This window comes from Epinephelus fuscoguttatus, linkage group LG6 (assembly GCF_011397635.1).
Source record: "Epinephelus fuscoguttatus linkage group LG6, E.fuscoguttatus.final_Chr_v1".
In the NCBI taxonomy this organism is placed as follows: Eukaryota; Metazoa; Chordata; class Actinopteri; order Perciformes; family Serranidae; genus Epinephelus; species Epinephelus fuscoguttatus.
In genome coordinates, this window is record NC_064757.1 from 5,508,939 (window position 1) to 5,523,899 (window position 14,961).

The 14,961-nt window shown below is 39.2% G+C and overlaps 1 protein-coding gene across 1 annotated transcript in view; it reads right to left on the reverse strand.

Annotated features, from left to right (window-relative positions):
• Positions 1-4,271: 4,271 nt before the first annotated feature.
• Positions 4,272-14,961, reverse strand: part of npr3 (natriuretic peptide receptor 3) — a 45,285-nt gene continuing 34,595 nt past the window's right edge. The window contains exons 4-8 of the mRNA XM_049578800.1: positions 12,531-12,666; positions 11,100-11,194; positions 10,873-10,990; positions 10,674-10,758; positions 4,272-8,984 (exon numbers count right to left, since the gene is read on the reverse strand). Coding sequence (XP_049434757.1) covers positions 8,873-8,984; positions 10,674-10,758; positions 10,873-10,990; positions 11,100-11,194; positions 12,531-12,666 — 546 coding nt within the window. The 3' untranslated portion in view covers positions 4,272-8,872. The remainder of the gene's footprint in view (positions 8,985-10,673; positions 10,759-10,872; positions 10,991-11,099; positions 11,195-12,530; positions 12,667-14,961) is intronic.

The window sequence follows — 14,961 nt, forward strand, 5'->3', positions numbered from 1 at the left end:
AGCCCCGACATAAAAAGTTGTTTCGAAAAACATATGAACTCTGTTTTTAGCCTCACTGTAGCCTGTAGCTCTGACTGCTTCTCTGTGCTCTACACTCACGTGTGCGTGCTTGCACGAGACCAGCAAAAGCATGAGCTTTGCTTACATGTCTTTACATCACGTGACACGTGCACTGCAGGGAGAGACAACGGTACTCTGTGGATTCAATTTAGTGTTCTTGGACGTTAGTCTGGGGCGCCGTCAGCCATCAGGTGTGTTAGCTGCTCCCCCCACCGATCTCCGCAAGGGATGTGAGGGCTCTAAAACTTCACCAGAGCCTTCCTCAGCATGAGGGTGAGTAGATAATGGCTGAATTTTCATTTTTGGGTGCACTATCCCTATAAGCCCATCAGTGAAAAGCATCTGATTTAGGGACTGATAAAACTTCAGATCGCACTGCTGCAGTCTGGAGTTTAGAGCACAGGTACAATAATGCCATGTGAGCAAGACAGGCAGTGAGTTACTGCTATAGTCATACAGCCAGAGTGTAGGACTGCCAACTGTATTTACTGTGTTACTTATCCCCATGAGCCAGTAATATTCATAAAACCCACATATTTGAAGGCTGCGATAACGTGACCAAGTTGATGACAGGAGTAAAGAAGAAAGCAGTCTTGTAATGAGGCAAGTTGGGGAGGTGAATGGGTCACAAAATATGGGACTTTCCCCAATAGAGCAGAGTTTGGAATTGTGTGAACTTTAACTATATTTGAGTTATTGTAAGATGTGCCATCACCATGTTTCTTTTCCTAAACCTAACCAAAGTAACTTTACTTGCCTAAACCTAACCAACAGGGGCAGTTAACAAACACCACGCCAATGCCAAACATGCTATATCCAGAGAGTCCAGTTTCGGTAGATTTCTCTTATAATCAAATGGAGCCTAGACTCTTGGATGAGGCATGTCTCGCTTCATCCTGGACCCTGCCATGTTCCTTCAGCCTTCTCCCAAACACTCTCTTTATGTTAAATATGTAGCGTCATTCATGGGGTGCTAATTTGTAGGTTATCATTTGAAGTGTTGAATAAGGACAGGTTGACTGTCCACATTACAGCAGTGGGTGTGTATGAAACGTTTCGCAGTCCAATATAAGCTGGTTAATGGAACTTGTTCCTTTAATGAAGAAATCCGCATGACATAGGAACTTCTTGCTCATTACATAGTCACATATATTGTTGGTGTATTTTGTTAACTCAGGCAATTCCAACAATATATGTGCAAAACACACTGAGTAAACCAACACCATCAGTGTCTTGTGAAATCACCTGGCTTGACAATACGTTTTCTTCACATGTGCCCTCAGTTACATAATTTAACTTACCTCGATCCAAATTTAGTTTATTACACAGAATTTCTTGTCATGGTCCTCAACTAAAAGTTAAAGGGGTATTTATATATATATGTATATATTTCAGAAATACTGCAGCCTCCACAGACCTTCCCTATGGGCTAAGTAACCTCACCTATGGATGGTTCTTACAGTCAGTTTCACAATGTCTTTCATTAAAATGATCTGTATACTTTACACTGAATCTACTGAACACTGTCCAGCTGATTTTTGCTCAAACTTTTATGAAATAGTTCACAACAACACATTCCCTTTGTATTGATTAAAGGAACTGAGCATTCCAATTCACTTTATGCAGATGACATTGTGCTAGTCCTTTCAGACATTTTCAACTGACATGTTTAGTTCTGTATCAGGTTACAAAATGCCACTTGACAACCTTGCAAAACACGTTCAACTATCAGACACAGTAGTTAGCTCTGAAACCACAAGATTTAGTTTGATTTACATTCTACCCAGTCTCCAACTAGATGTAAATAATCACTTTAAATTTAATCTTGAAAAAGTTAAAAAGGACTTTGATACTTGGAATATTCTTCCTGCGGCTATTTAGACACAGATTTCAGTTGTCAAAATAAATTTTTTACCCTGTATACATTTTCATTTTTCACTTTTTTTCCCTGCCTCTCTCTTCCAAAGAACTGAGCACAGATATATTATTTGGATTAAAAAGCACCCTAAAAGAAAACTATAAACTTGAAATTGTCTTATTAATCCATGGGCATTTCTTTCTTCTTTTTTCCCTAAATTTTAAGTTTTATTATTGGTCCTTTAAATTAAGATCACTTTAACTGTGGCTTCATGCAGCTTCTGATACTCCCTTTTGACCAGTTTAGCTCTGGTTCTTGAACTGGTTCCATTCATGATGACTGGAACCTTGGTGCTGTCTAGTAAACCATGAAACAGACTCCATGAGGGTGGCATGAGGGCCTGACTTACTCTTCCCCAGAATTAGCAGGTCTGCCACAGGTGAGAGCAGGTTTACACTGAGCACATGTGACAGGCGTGAAAGAGTCTGGAAACGTGGTGGTGAACATCATGCTGCCTATAACATCATCCAGCATGACCGGTTTGGCAGTGGGTCAGTGATAGTCTGGAGAGGCATATCCTTGGAGGGTCACACAGACCTCCATGTCATATAAATGGTAAATGGTAAATGGACCTGCATTTGTATAGCGCCTTTCTAGTCATCTAGTGACCACTCAAAGCGCTTTTTACACTACGAGTCACGTTCACCCATTCACACACACATTCATACACTGGTGGCCGAGGCTACCATACAAGGTGCCACCTGCTACTCAGTTTTTTAACACACTCACACACCGATGGAACAGCCATCGGGAGCAATTTGGGGTTCAGTATCTTGCTCAAGGATACTTCGACATGCAGCCTGGAGGAGCCTGGGATCGAACCGCTGATCTTTCGATTGGTGGACGACCCGCTCTACCTCTGAGCCACAGCCGCCCCATATAGCCAACAGTATCCTGACTGCTGTTAGGTACTGGGATGAAATCCTAAGAGCGATGGTGCAGTGGGCCCTGGGTTCCTCCTGGTGCAAGACAATGCCCGGCTGCACGTGGTCAGTGTGTGTAGGCAGTCCCTGGATGACAAAAGCATTGATGCCATTGACTGGCCCTCTCGTTCTCCTGATCTAAATCCAATTGAGCACCTATGGGACATTACATAATAATGCATCCAAGTACCACCACAGACTGTCCAGGAGCTCACTGATGCCCTGATCCAGGTCTGGGAGGAGGTTCCCCAGGACACCATCTGCCAACTCATCAGGAGCATGCCTAGATGTTGTTGGGAGTGCATACAGGCAAGCGGGGGCCATACACACTACTGAGTCACATTATGGGTTGCTCTGATGAAATTCACGCAAGTTGGATCAGCCTGTGATTTCAATTATTTACCTTGATTTTCATTGTGATTTTGAATGCAGCCCTCAGTGGGTTGATGATTTTGGTTTCCACTGACTTTTGTTACATCATTTTGTTCTCAACAAATTATACAGTGAACATCAGTATAGATTTCCAACTTGAATAATTTGTTCACCAAGATCTGATGTGTGATTTGAGTGTTTTCCTTTAATTTTTTGAGCAGTGTAATTTATATTTCATGATAGTTCTCCCCTGTGCAATAAAAACCTCCTGATGGACTCAATGCCTTTTCCTTACTCAGATTGGGGAAAACATAGGATTTATGTTCTAGGAGATATTTTCAGCACTGGTCAGAGATTTTCGTTCTTTTTAAGACTCAGTGGAATCTTACTCTACTTCAGGATCTTCATGGCTTTTATATATAACACTTATGGACTCACTAAGGACATTTGCAGTTCCTTAGGATTCCTTTCCAGTTTCACTGGTAACACTATGTTTAAGTAGAACTGAAGGATTAGTCTCCCAAATGTATAAAACATTAATCTCACATAACCTTGACATACTTTTGATCATGCTAGTCTGGGAAAAGGAATTACAGACTCTTGGTTTGGACTGGAAGTGGCCTCAAATATGGTCTATAGTACTGAAAGTTAATCACCCTGAGGCCGGAGATATACTTGCTTTCTAAGCCACGTATTCACACAGACAGTTAGTGTTGTGAACGTAACTGTTCACATACCTGCCTGTGCACTGTGAAGGAGTTATTGATCATGAAGAAATGTTTGTTTCTTTGTCTCATTTTATTTCTGCAAAGACATGTAGTTGACCAATGAAGACTCAGAGCTCTTCACTATGAGTGATCTGAATGACATGGACCCAACAGTGTATAAGGCTAAAATGATTATTCTGTACTTTAAGTTTTTGATATGTCTCTGTCCATGCACACATGGTGTGCCAAAGGCTGTTCTGATATCAGATTTGTGTTGGAGGACACACCAGAAAACTCAGATTGTATAGAACTTCCGGATTCATTTATTATTATTCTAACAGTAATCATGACGACACTAAATGCTATATTGTCAATTTTGAGATCATGGCAGAAAAAGCTATAGCATCGACATCATAGATATAAGGCCCCTTAATCGAGCACATGACAGTGGTGAGTTTTTATTACGTCTTTTCCACCAAAATTAGCATATGTACGCAGGTTTTTTTAAACATTGGAAAACCCGACAAAAATAAACGATAGACAGGTTAAAATAGGTTAGTAAACAGTAAAGCAGCATAGAGGCCAGTGAAAATATGATGGTTATTTTTTTTAATTTATACATTTCCTATATAAGAATTTGGTGCAGACTAATTTGGAATGTTGTTTGAGCGCTGCTTAGACAGACAGATGGTATTTTGTGGTTGCATAGCATTGCATCTTGCTGGTTAAAAGTATGAAAATTGGCATATTCACATCAATGAACAAATTAACACATTTTCCTTACTAGCAGAAAGGGATCTCTTGGTTGAGGTTCAGAAAAAAGTTGTGGTTTGGGTTAAAATGAATAACTTTCTGTCAGAAAGAGCTTTCTTGGAGAAAGCCGTCAAGGTAACTTCTCCCATGTGCAGAGGGAAATCAAATGGTAAAACTAAGTAGTGCTGATCAAATATAAACCAAGATTCTGTTACTAAGTTGCATATTTCTCGCCTCAAATGTTTGCAGAAACATGTTTTACCTTGTCATTTGACTGTAATCCGAGATCGTTTGTGAATCCACCAGCTGCCATTGTTTCACATGGACCAGTCCACATTATGTCACCCATCAGCAGGAGCACAGTCCATTCTGGTAGTTGTAGGTTTTTTATTCAATGAGCAAAAGTGAATGCCACAGTCCTTTTTCTCTGTTTACTCTGGTCATGTAGCACCAATTTCAAAAGTGTTTGCATCTTTTTACTGCATGGGCAGCCTAGTTTTATGTAGGAAACATCGGTGAAATATGTCTTTTTGCTTAAAGTAATGATCTTTCTCTGTCAATTAAATTTCAGCTGCTTAAACAGCAGAGGTTGTTATTACTCAAACTGACTGACTTCTTTCACTTTCTTCCTTTTTTGTTATATTTGACTGCTGTGCAAATGGGTCAAACTCAATGTGATACTGAGGAGATAGCAGGGCTTTGATAATAATTTAAAAAAAGCTTGACAGAAAGTAGACTACACATAATAAAGTTAGCATAAATTGTCTTATGTTTCCATAGAACAAAACAAATCCTAATTATTAAAATATACATTCTAATCAAAAGACTAAAACTAGAACAGAATCAATATCCGTTGCCAAAATTGTCACTGGCTGTTATACAGATCAAACATTCCCCACACTAATATTTTAACTTACATCAATACCATGAACTCATTGTTGGGAACAACAGAAGTTTAGGTGAACTTTAAGATAAGGTGGAGAAATAATGATATGGAGAAACCAAATACGATGAAGTTTAATATAATCACTATAATTTCAATACTGAGAGAGACATATTTTAAAATATTGATGTTATAAATAACATAAAATAATTTAAATACACATTAAGGTCATCGTTAAGTCACTATATCCTACCAGATACCAAAAGATATTGTGGTAACATTATACAGAGCTTTAAATAAAGCAAGTGAATGTGGTGTTCCAGAATAAAACTGTCTTTGAAATTGAATACAATAAATCAGTTTACTCTCAGAATTTTGTCCCAACACACAAACTGAACCAGCAGGCTGGGCAGGCTATTTACCAACTTCACTGTCTTTATTTTGTGTCTCTAAAAACCTTGTGTTTTAATTCTGCATGAAAGTTAAGAAAACTAAAGGTCACTAATGCAGAGTGAAATACTTTTTTCATGCAGTCACTACTGTCTGTGGAAAGCATCTCAGTCTGAAGTGTAATTATCTATCATGACATCATCATAATCGATTATGTGTTCAGTTCCACTTTCTGATATGAAATACTTTATAAAAGGTTTAAAATTTGGAACTTATATCTTTGGTAATGTTAATAAATCATTTCATAATGAATGTGTCATTATAAGCCATAAATTACTTAAAAGTTTTGTGTTTATCCTCCTTTAGTAGTACAAGCTTTGTAAGTCTTTTTTTTTAACTGCTATCTCTGGCCATTAGTTCAATCGGTTGTAACACTGTACTCACCAAAGTCAGAACACTGTTATTTTGATAAAACTAGAATTACTGCCTGTATGCCTCTGTTAATCAGTAAAGTTAGAGTTTCAGTTTATCCATCCATGTCTGTCCAGACTCATATGTAGCCAAGACAGTTGACAGTGCTTCAAATATGCATGCTGCAAATTAAATGCAAATTCTAAAACATGGATGCTTCACACACATCTTCCCTCTGGTGGCACAGAAGATTTATAAAATTAGCACAGTTTCAAGATGGACACCCAAGATTAGTGTCACCAATTAAATATCTGACCAAATGTCTTCCCTTTTGCTCCTGAGATATGACAGTGAATAATGACCAGAAAAGAGTTTTTGCAAAACTCTATGATGTCACAGTGAAGTTGACCTCTGACCTATTTTGTGAACTTTTGACCTATTAAATATCATCATATTATGCTTTTTGACATTTGTGTAAATTTTGTCATAATTAGCTCATGAATTCTCGAGTTATGGCCAAAAACATGTTTTTTTGAGGTCACTGTCATTTTCATCCTTGAGTCTAAGGGCTCATTTATGCTCCCTTTACGTATGAAAATGTATACGTCCGTTTCAAACGATGTGACCGTCACTGCCCACATACTTCCATGCGCCCTTTCCGTTGGCATGGATGTTAACCAATATATCCACCAGGGGGCAGCCCAGTGTCAAAAGTTTATGACAACAACAAACTCAAAAACAAACATGGCGACTGTGGAGGAGATATTGATAATGTACCTCTTTCATAAAAGACAAAAACAGGGGCAGCGTTATAGGAGGCGGTGGTCGGTGAGGCCGTTAAATACATCGCGACTGGAGGACGGAGAATTCTTTTCTCTAGTACTGCCGATGGAAGAAATTGAATTGTTATTTCTTCTTTGTGTCTCACTAGAGCTACGTATCGGGTAGTGACAGCAACACTGCCCCCACGGTTCCGGGTGGTACTGCTCCGTTTTGCCCGTATCTGTAAGCTTTATGGAAATGTGCAGAAATACGGACGACATGAACGCAGAGCACGGACAGAAGGCTCTGTCCGTATCCGGATCCGTATTTAACGTTGAGCATAAATGAGCCTTTAGTGGATGTTTGTGCCAACTTTGAGGTAATTCCTCCAAGGCCTTCATCTTGAGAGATCACATTCACAAGAATGAGACAGACGCAACGTCACAGTGACCTTGACCTTTGACCACTAAAATCTAGTCAGTTCATGCTTGAGTCCATGTAGACTTTGTGCCAAATTTAAGGAAATTCCCTAAAGGTGTTCTTGAAATTTCATGTTCATAAGCTAAGACAGGTGCAAGGTCATAATGACCTTGACCTTTGACCACTTAAATCTAATCAGTTCATCACTAATAACCTCCTCTGATCACCAGTACGGAGACATAAAAAGGAGGTTCAACAGGGCACCAAACATGAGACCTAAGAAGATCAGATAGGTCAGATGATAAAAATTGATAGAACCAAATGCCAGAGCTACAAAATTCCCAAGTAGTTATAAATTGTACTTTTCCTTAAATTTATTGGGAGGTTGGTTACCTATCAAGCCAAAATGATTCAACCCAAGTTGTTCTTACTATGGCCTATAAAGCATTGGTGAATAATTTATTAACCATTACCAGGAAGTAGTTCCACAATTTGTTATGAAGTGATAATTGAATGTAACAGACTGACAAATTTAAAAAAGGAAATGCTGTAAATGAGCCAATCAAAAGGTGTAAAAGAGATGTGATCAAATTGATACAGTATGTGACCCAGCATTCCTAAATTTAAGAGCAATGTGCTTAGTTAGGAATGAGTAATTTCATTTATATGGAGGCTGCTGGATCTCAGCAAGGTTATGGTGAACTGAAAACCTTACAATATCAGTAGCTTAATATCAGTAGCTTATAGCCTATAGATATAGATTGAGCCTATATCCCTTTTCAGTTGGTTAGCTCCGGCTGTCTTCAAAGTTTCGAGATGCCACTATAATTAACCAGCCTTAAACGTGAGGCCCCTGTTTGTCCTGTCAACCTGAGAGGCACAAGTAAACCTCAGCCACCCCAGTAGTGCTTGCAAATATAGCCGTCTGTTCTGAATCATTCACAGTCATGGTAATCGCCATCTGAATATTAAAAACAAACAAACAAACAAACAAACAAACAAACAAACCCTAAAACAAAATCCTTCAAAAATCCTAGAATATTATGGTCAAAGCTTTCTACACACCAATACAATCATATACTTTTTGTATGGAGGACAAACCAAGTGAAGTGGTGCTTTGTGACTGATAACTGTCCTGAGTTACAATAAGTCAAAACATTAGAGGATACATACACAAAATTTCAAACAGCATGGCTCCACCAACAACCATTGCAAAGTCTTTGGTCACATTTAGATGTGTGATTCTCTGTGAAGGGACTGCCGCTGCTGAGGATTATGCTGCTGAGAAGTTCGATCTGATGGAGTCCTCTCGTAACTGACGGTGCTTCCCGATGTCGCACTCTTCACTGTGTGTGCGACGCTCAATAGTAATCCTGTAGTTTTTTCTGCAGAGGAAAAAAAGAGGAAGTCGTGTTTTTAAACCTGCTCTTTGTCTCTGTAGTCCTCACCTTCATTCCTTTCAGTCATCATAAAGTGTTATTATTTATTAGTGGAGGAAAACTGAATATGATTATTTAAACTGTGTTGTAAAAGTCCATTATCTTTTGCAACGTGACTACAGTACCTACTGTGATGAACTTCCATAACAGTATTTTTTCATGCAATACATAATTTTAAAAAAGACTTTTGGTCGTGGTGACATTTGCTGTTAATTCCAAATGAGAGGTTTAGATAATACGGTTGAAATGAAGCTCTGTTTCCAGCATGTGTGGTTGTCTGACTTGTGATTATTATTAATTATAATATTACTTTGATTAATGTTGTTGTAAGCTACTGTCATTACTGTCTGTCCTGCATCTCTCTCTCTCTCTGTCTCTGTCTCTGTCTCTCTCTCTCTTTCTCTGTCTCATTGTGTCATGTGGATTACTGTTAATTTGTTATGCTGATCTGTTCTGTACGACATCTATTGCACGTCTGTCCGTCCTGGAAGAGGGATCCCTCCTCAGTTGCTCTTCCTGAGGTTTCTACCATTTTTTCCCCGTTAAAGGGGTTTTTTGGGGAGTTTTTCCTTATCCGCTGTGAGGGTCCTAAGGATAGAGGGATGTTGTATGCTGTAAAGCCCTGTGAGGCAAATTGTGATTTGTGATATTGGGCTTTATAAATAAAATTGATTGATTGATTGATTGATTGATTGATTGATTGATTGATTCTTGCAATGCTCTACTGATTAAATATAATTAAAAAAGAATAGTGAGTCAAAACTATAAAAACAAGACCTACACAACATGAAGCTTGTATTAACCATTCCTGCTTCAGTTCCCAGACTGTGCAGACTGTGGTTGGGAGGCACAGGGGACACTTTGTTTCACCTCCAGGACTGAAGCTGATGCTAACTTTGGGGCTAACCCCCTTTACTAAAGCAAGCGGTTGGGAAGCCAGACACAGGAACTTTACTTGGTTCTTGAAAAGCTGCAGCATTTAATCACAGACAAACTGAAACCTACACTGTACATTTACTACCACTTGACCAACTTTACTACTAATTTTTCTGCTCCGATCACCAACACCTGTCTGCTCTGAATGCATCCACTGTCACTCCTTCACTCTTTCACTCAACCACACACTCTCTACACTCACACTATGCTCTGAGCTACTCCTGAAAGCATGCACACTACTCTTACAACATCATGTCTCCATCCAATGTGAATTGGTTTGTGTGAATTATTTAATTAGAAAAGTTGGATGGAAATGACAGCTCCAACATAATTTTCCCTAGAACACACTGCTGCACCTGAAGGACACTCTCCAATCAGGGGAGTAGGGAAGACCCCTTATCAGCACCTCTCTCAAAAGAAGAACCTGTCCAACAGCAGTAAGGTCTGGACAGTCATGTTTTTTTTTCCTGACTTTGGAACCTTCTGCTTAGGTTGAAACTTTGTTCACCCAGCTGATGGAGACACACCTGATTCACTGTCTGTTTGTTGCCATATTTGTAACACTGGCTTTAAATTTCCTTGTTTGTGGAATCTGATGATTTCACAGAATGATTCTGGTCAGCTCAAATAATTGCGATCAGGCTACTGTGCAATAACTGTAACAGGCTTACAAATGAGAAGATAAATATCTATTGTTACCTGAAAAAGTAGAATGCTATAAGCATTGCAGTTCCCAGAACAGCTCCCACTATGACTCCAGTCAAAGCTGATACTCCCAATCCACCTGTTTGGAAAAGCATTCATCAGTAAAATCATGCACTCCATCATACCCACTGTAGATGACATACAAAGTCAAAGTCAATTGCACAGGTTTCAGTGAACAGTAGTGTTCATTTACATGATTTGTCTGCTGTTTCTGTGTGTGCTTTATGTCTGCCCCTCAGAGTGAAATGGTCGTTGTTGAAGGCAGGCAGCAATTGAAAAGTTCCATTTACACCAAAGTAGTTGGCCACCACCTGTAAGGTAATACACAATATTATCATCATATTATCCCACAAGGTCATTAACTATCCTCTGCCTGATGGGGAAGATGTCAGGACCATAAAGAGTTTTGCTTCTTCTTACCTCGTAGGTTCCGGCCTCAACATTGGTCATGGCCATCAAAGAGAAATCTCCGTCTCTGTCACCATTGACATCCATTGATACCTGGCCAGCGATTCCTGTCCACCACCATGGAAACAATGACAACACTTAGCCACACAAAAGTTTTGGGAAAAAAAACCTGTACGTACTTTCATGTTATTTCAGGGCCTTGAATTTAACATTCCATTCCTATCTTACAAATAGTTTAAGCCTGTGACATCATCAACCTGGGAATGCATCATTATAAAATGATATAAAATGAACTATTAGAATCGGCCAACAGCTTTTTTTTTATTTTGCACAATGAATGAATATTACATACATTGAAATGCATTGTATTTCATGTCTCCATCTGCTGGTGAGCCATCATGATAGGAGTATGCATGCACAATATGATGTTAATACCACTACAGAAGAGACTTGACGGGTATATCAATATCTGTATATGTTATCAGCTGAGGTTGTTACATATTGGCATATTGGATATCAGTAGGGGGGTGCTGGGGGACAAATATGAGGTCATGGGATGTTTAAATCCAAGGCAAAAGATATCTGCCTCATTGCCTAAAAAATAATAAACACACCATTTTTTTCCACTGTATTTCTCCCAATTCTTTTGGAAGTCGTATGGAATAGGTCATCTGTTCTAGAAGATCTATGTATTCAACAATATTGACAAAAAGGCTAGGAGAGAGGCAGTTTTTCTAGAGCCAGTATTTTCTGATGGCCTTTTTACTTGGTGCTAGTTACATTGATTATAGTGGTGTGGTAGCCATCACTGATTCAGACCTAGTCCACACATCCACAGGTATTTTTCAAAACATAGCCTTTTCAATGCGTTTTGGCCTTTTATCCACACACAAATGTGTTTTCAGTTACTGAAAACAGACCTTTTGTAAAACTCCTCTCAGGGCGAGGGTTTTCAAGAAATTGTAGACAAGGAAAGACAAGTTTTTGGCTTGTAACATCAGAGTGTGCACCATTAGATCCTTTGTGAGGTGTCACAAATTGAGGCGACACTTTGTGAAGGCAAAAATAGTACTTGCTCTAACCTTCCTAACAGGACTATTTATACGCTCATGTACTCTTCCACTGTACTGAGGAACAGAGGCGTCAGAATGCACCATTAGAGTCAAATAGCATTCCGATAACAGCATTTTTTTAAGCTTCTGAATGGCCAACATCTCCTCTTCAACTTTGTGTGACTGGCCAACATGCTTTTAGGGTGAGCGTGATATTGCTGCTTGTGTGTTTGGCACATTCTTAACAGCAAAGTGTTTTCATTGGGATGCAGATTTAAAAAAAAAAAAACAGTGCTTGTATACTTTTATTAGCATAAAAGAGGAAAAACCCTGTTTTCACAAATACTTGTGTTAAGTGTGAATTTGGCCTCAATTGAGCAATGTGTTTTACCTTCAAATGTTCTGTTCCACATGCGCAAGGTGATCTCTGTCCCATTCTTCTTACTGTATCCATTTTTAATGGCTTCATGCAGGGCGATGGCATACAGCAACATGGCATCATGGAATCCCTCAACAAACATGTTGACCTGAAAGGGAACATACAGTTTGACTGAAATTACACTTCAACAGTGACAATGTCCTCTTCATACAATGTTTTACAAGGTATGCTTTAAAAAAATCGAGAACTTCAGTACAGTAATGTAGACCTAGCATTGTTGACGGGGCTTCAGATGGAGAGGCCTGCCAACCTCATTTTCTTCATCCCTCCCAGATTAAACTGGCAGTTTTTAAAATGTTTGGTATTTGAAAGATGTTTTTCGGACAAATAAGCATCTAAATGTATGCTATGTATAGATCATATTTATATTGTGAATTAAAAGCTCATTAAGAATCTGTGCTTCGATTATCCTAGCTTTTTCACCTCTTGTTTTCATGTGTACACAAAGCAGAAATTCATAGAGGAATTAACATAATGATCTCCTGTTACCTAATTTGACTTAATAGCCAGTCTGTCAGAATTATTTTAAATACTGCAAAATAGTCAACAGTGTTAGAACTATATTTGAGCCACCAGTCTCTATCCACAGGAGCACATTATATTAACACTATATATTCACACAGTGCATGCTATATTTACAATGAGTAAGCATTTAACAAAGCATTTTTTGTGGCTGGGATGGCTTTCAAATATTATATGCCTTATAGCAAGGGTAGGCAACATGATGCCCACGAGCGCCTGGTCACCTGCAGGGAGCCAATGAGTAACCTGCAGAGCACGTTCTAAAAATTACTGTGGCCATGCCAGTCATCACTCGCTTTTCTGTGGTCAAATCGGCCCAACTGAATTGAGTGACGCACTAGTTTGCGAGTTCCCAGCCATGACCAATGAGAGAGGCATTCTCTAGCAGGTTGTAATACAGCTAGCAATATGTTACATTGTTTGTTCCTTCCACCAGAAAATCCAATGAGTTGTCATCATGCATAGACAATGGAGACAGTGAATTTTTATGAGGCCATTAAATGGCTGTATTTAGTGGTGATAAGAATCATGGGTTAGTAGAGGACCTGCCACACCTGCTGTAAGGTTCAGAAGGCCATTATCAGGCCATGAAATGAAACTTCCTGCCAGAAAGTAAACAAAGTTTATTAGGGGATAGCCCCTTGAGATGAACCATCTCATTTCCAAGGGGGTCCGACACAAAACACACTTCATTACAATGAACACAATCACAACATGAAACATACATTCATAGCTCTCGTGAACCAACCCACCCCCACGTCATTCCCATAAGCCTGCAATACCCTCGCTTAATAAAAGGGATGTATATGCCACAAGACACCTGGAGCATCAGTATATTACTACTACTACTACTACTACTACTACCAACAACAAAAATAACAAAAACAATAGGAGCAGTGAGTTAGCTATTCTTATGTTGGTAGGAAAATTATTCCAATCAGAGGGAGCTTTAAATTTGAAAGTGCTTTTCTTTCAACCTGGTCTCACTCCAAAATCATCAAAATCCAGTGCTTGGTGAGTGACTTCCAGCATCAGACAGACAAAAAAGCCATCCTTTCACGTTGGCATGACATGTGGTCAATCCCTGTTTTTTTGTCTTAAACCAAACCACATGCTTTTGTTGCCTAAACCCAACAACATGCGTGTTTTGCTGAAGGAAAAAAAATGTCAATTTGCAGAGTTGTACCAATGTAGTGTGCTTATTTTGAGAGAGACTGTATGAAAACTGTACATTTCCTGTGAGAATAGAAGTGTATTTTGACAGACAATGCATGTAACAGGGCAGAAGTTTACACAACGTCCCAGAATGTCAACAACCAACAGACCCAGGGTACCTTGCTCATCATATGTGGACGTGGAAAAACCATGACCAAACATCAGTATGTGATCGGGTTGAAATGAGAAACTATTGTTTCTTCACGGAAGGGGTGGTGGATAAGTCAAATACAAGACTTTGATCCAGGAGACCAGGGTTTGAGTCTCACATGAAACTTACATTTACACCCAACCATGATCATTTTTAAAACCTAACCACATCGTTTTGGCGCCTAAGCGGAAAGGAGGAAAGAAAGGAAATCTAACTAAATGGTAATGACCACTGAAAGGGCTGAACCTATCAGTAGGTGTAGCGGGGCCCTACTGATCCATATCTATGACGTTTATAATCCCAGATAACGGCCATTTAATGGGCTAATAACATCCAGAGTGGTGATGGACAGGATGTATGCCTTCATTTCAGATCTGACTTTGTCCTCTCACTCTAGATTCTCACCCACTCGTCCCAGGAATGAATGAACACAGATCCAAACCCTGTGGAAGTGCTGCTCAGATTCAGTGGCCAGGTATGTCTTTTTCTATTATT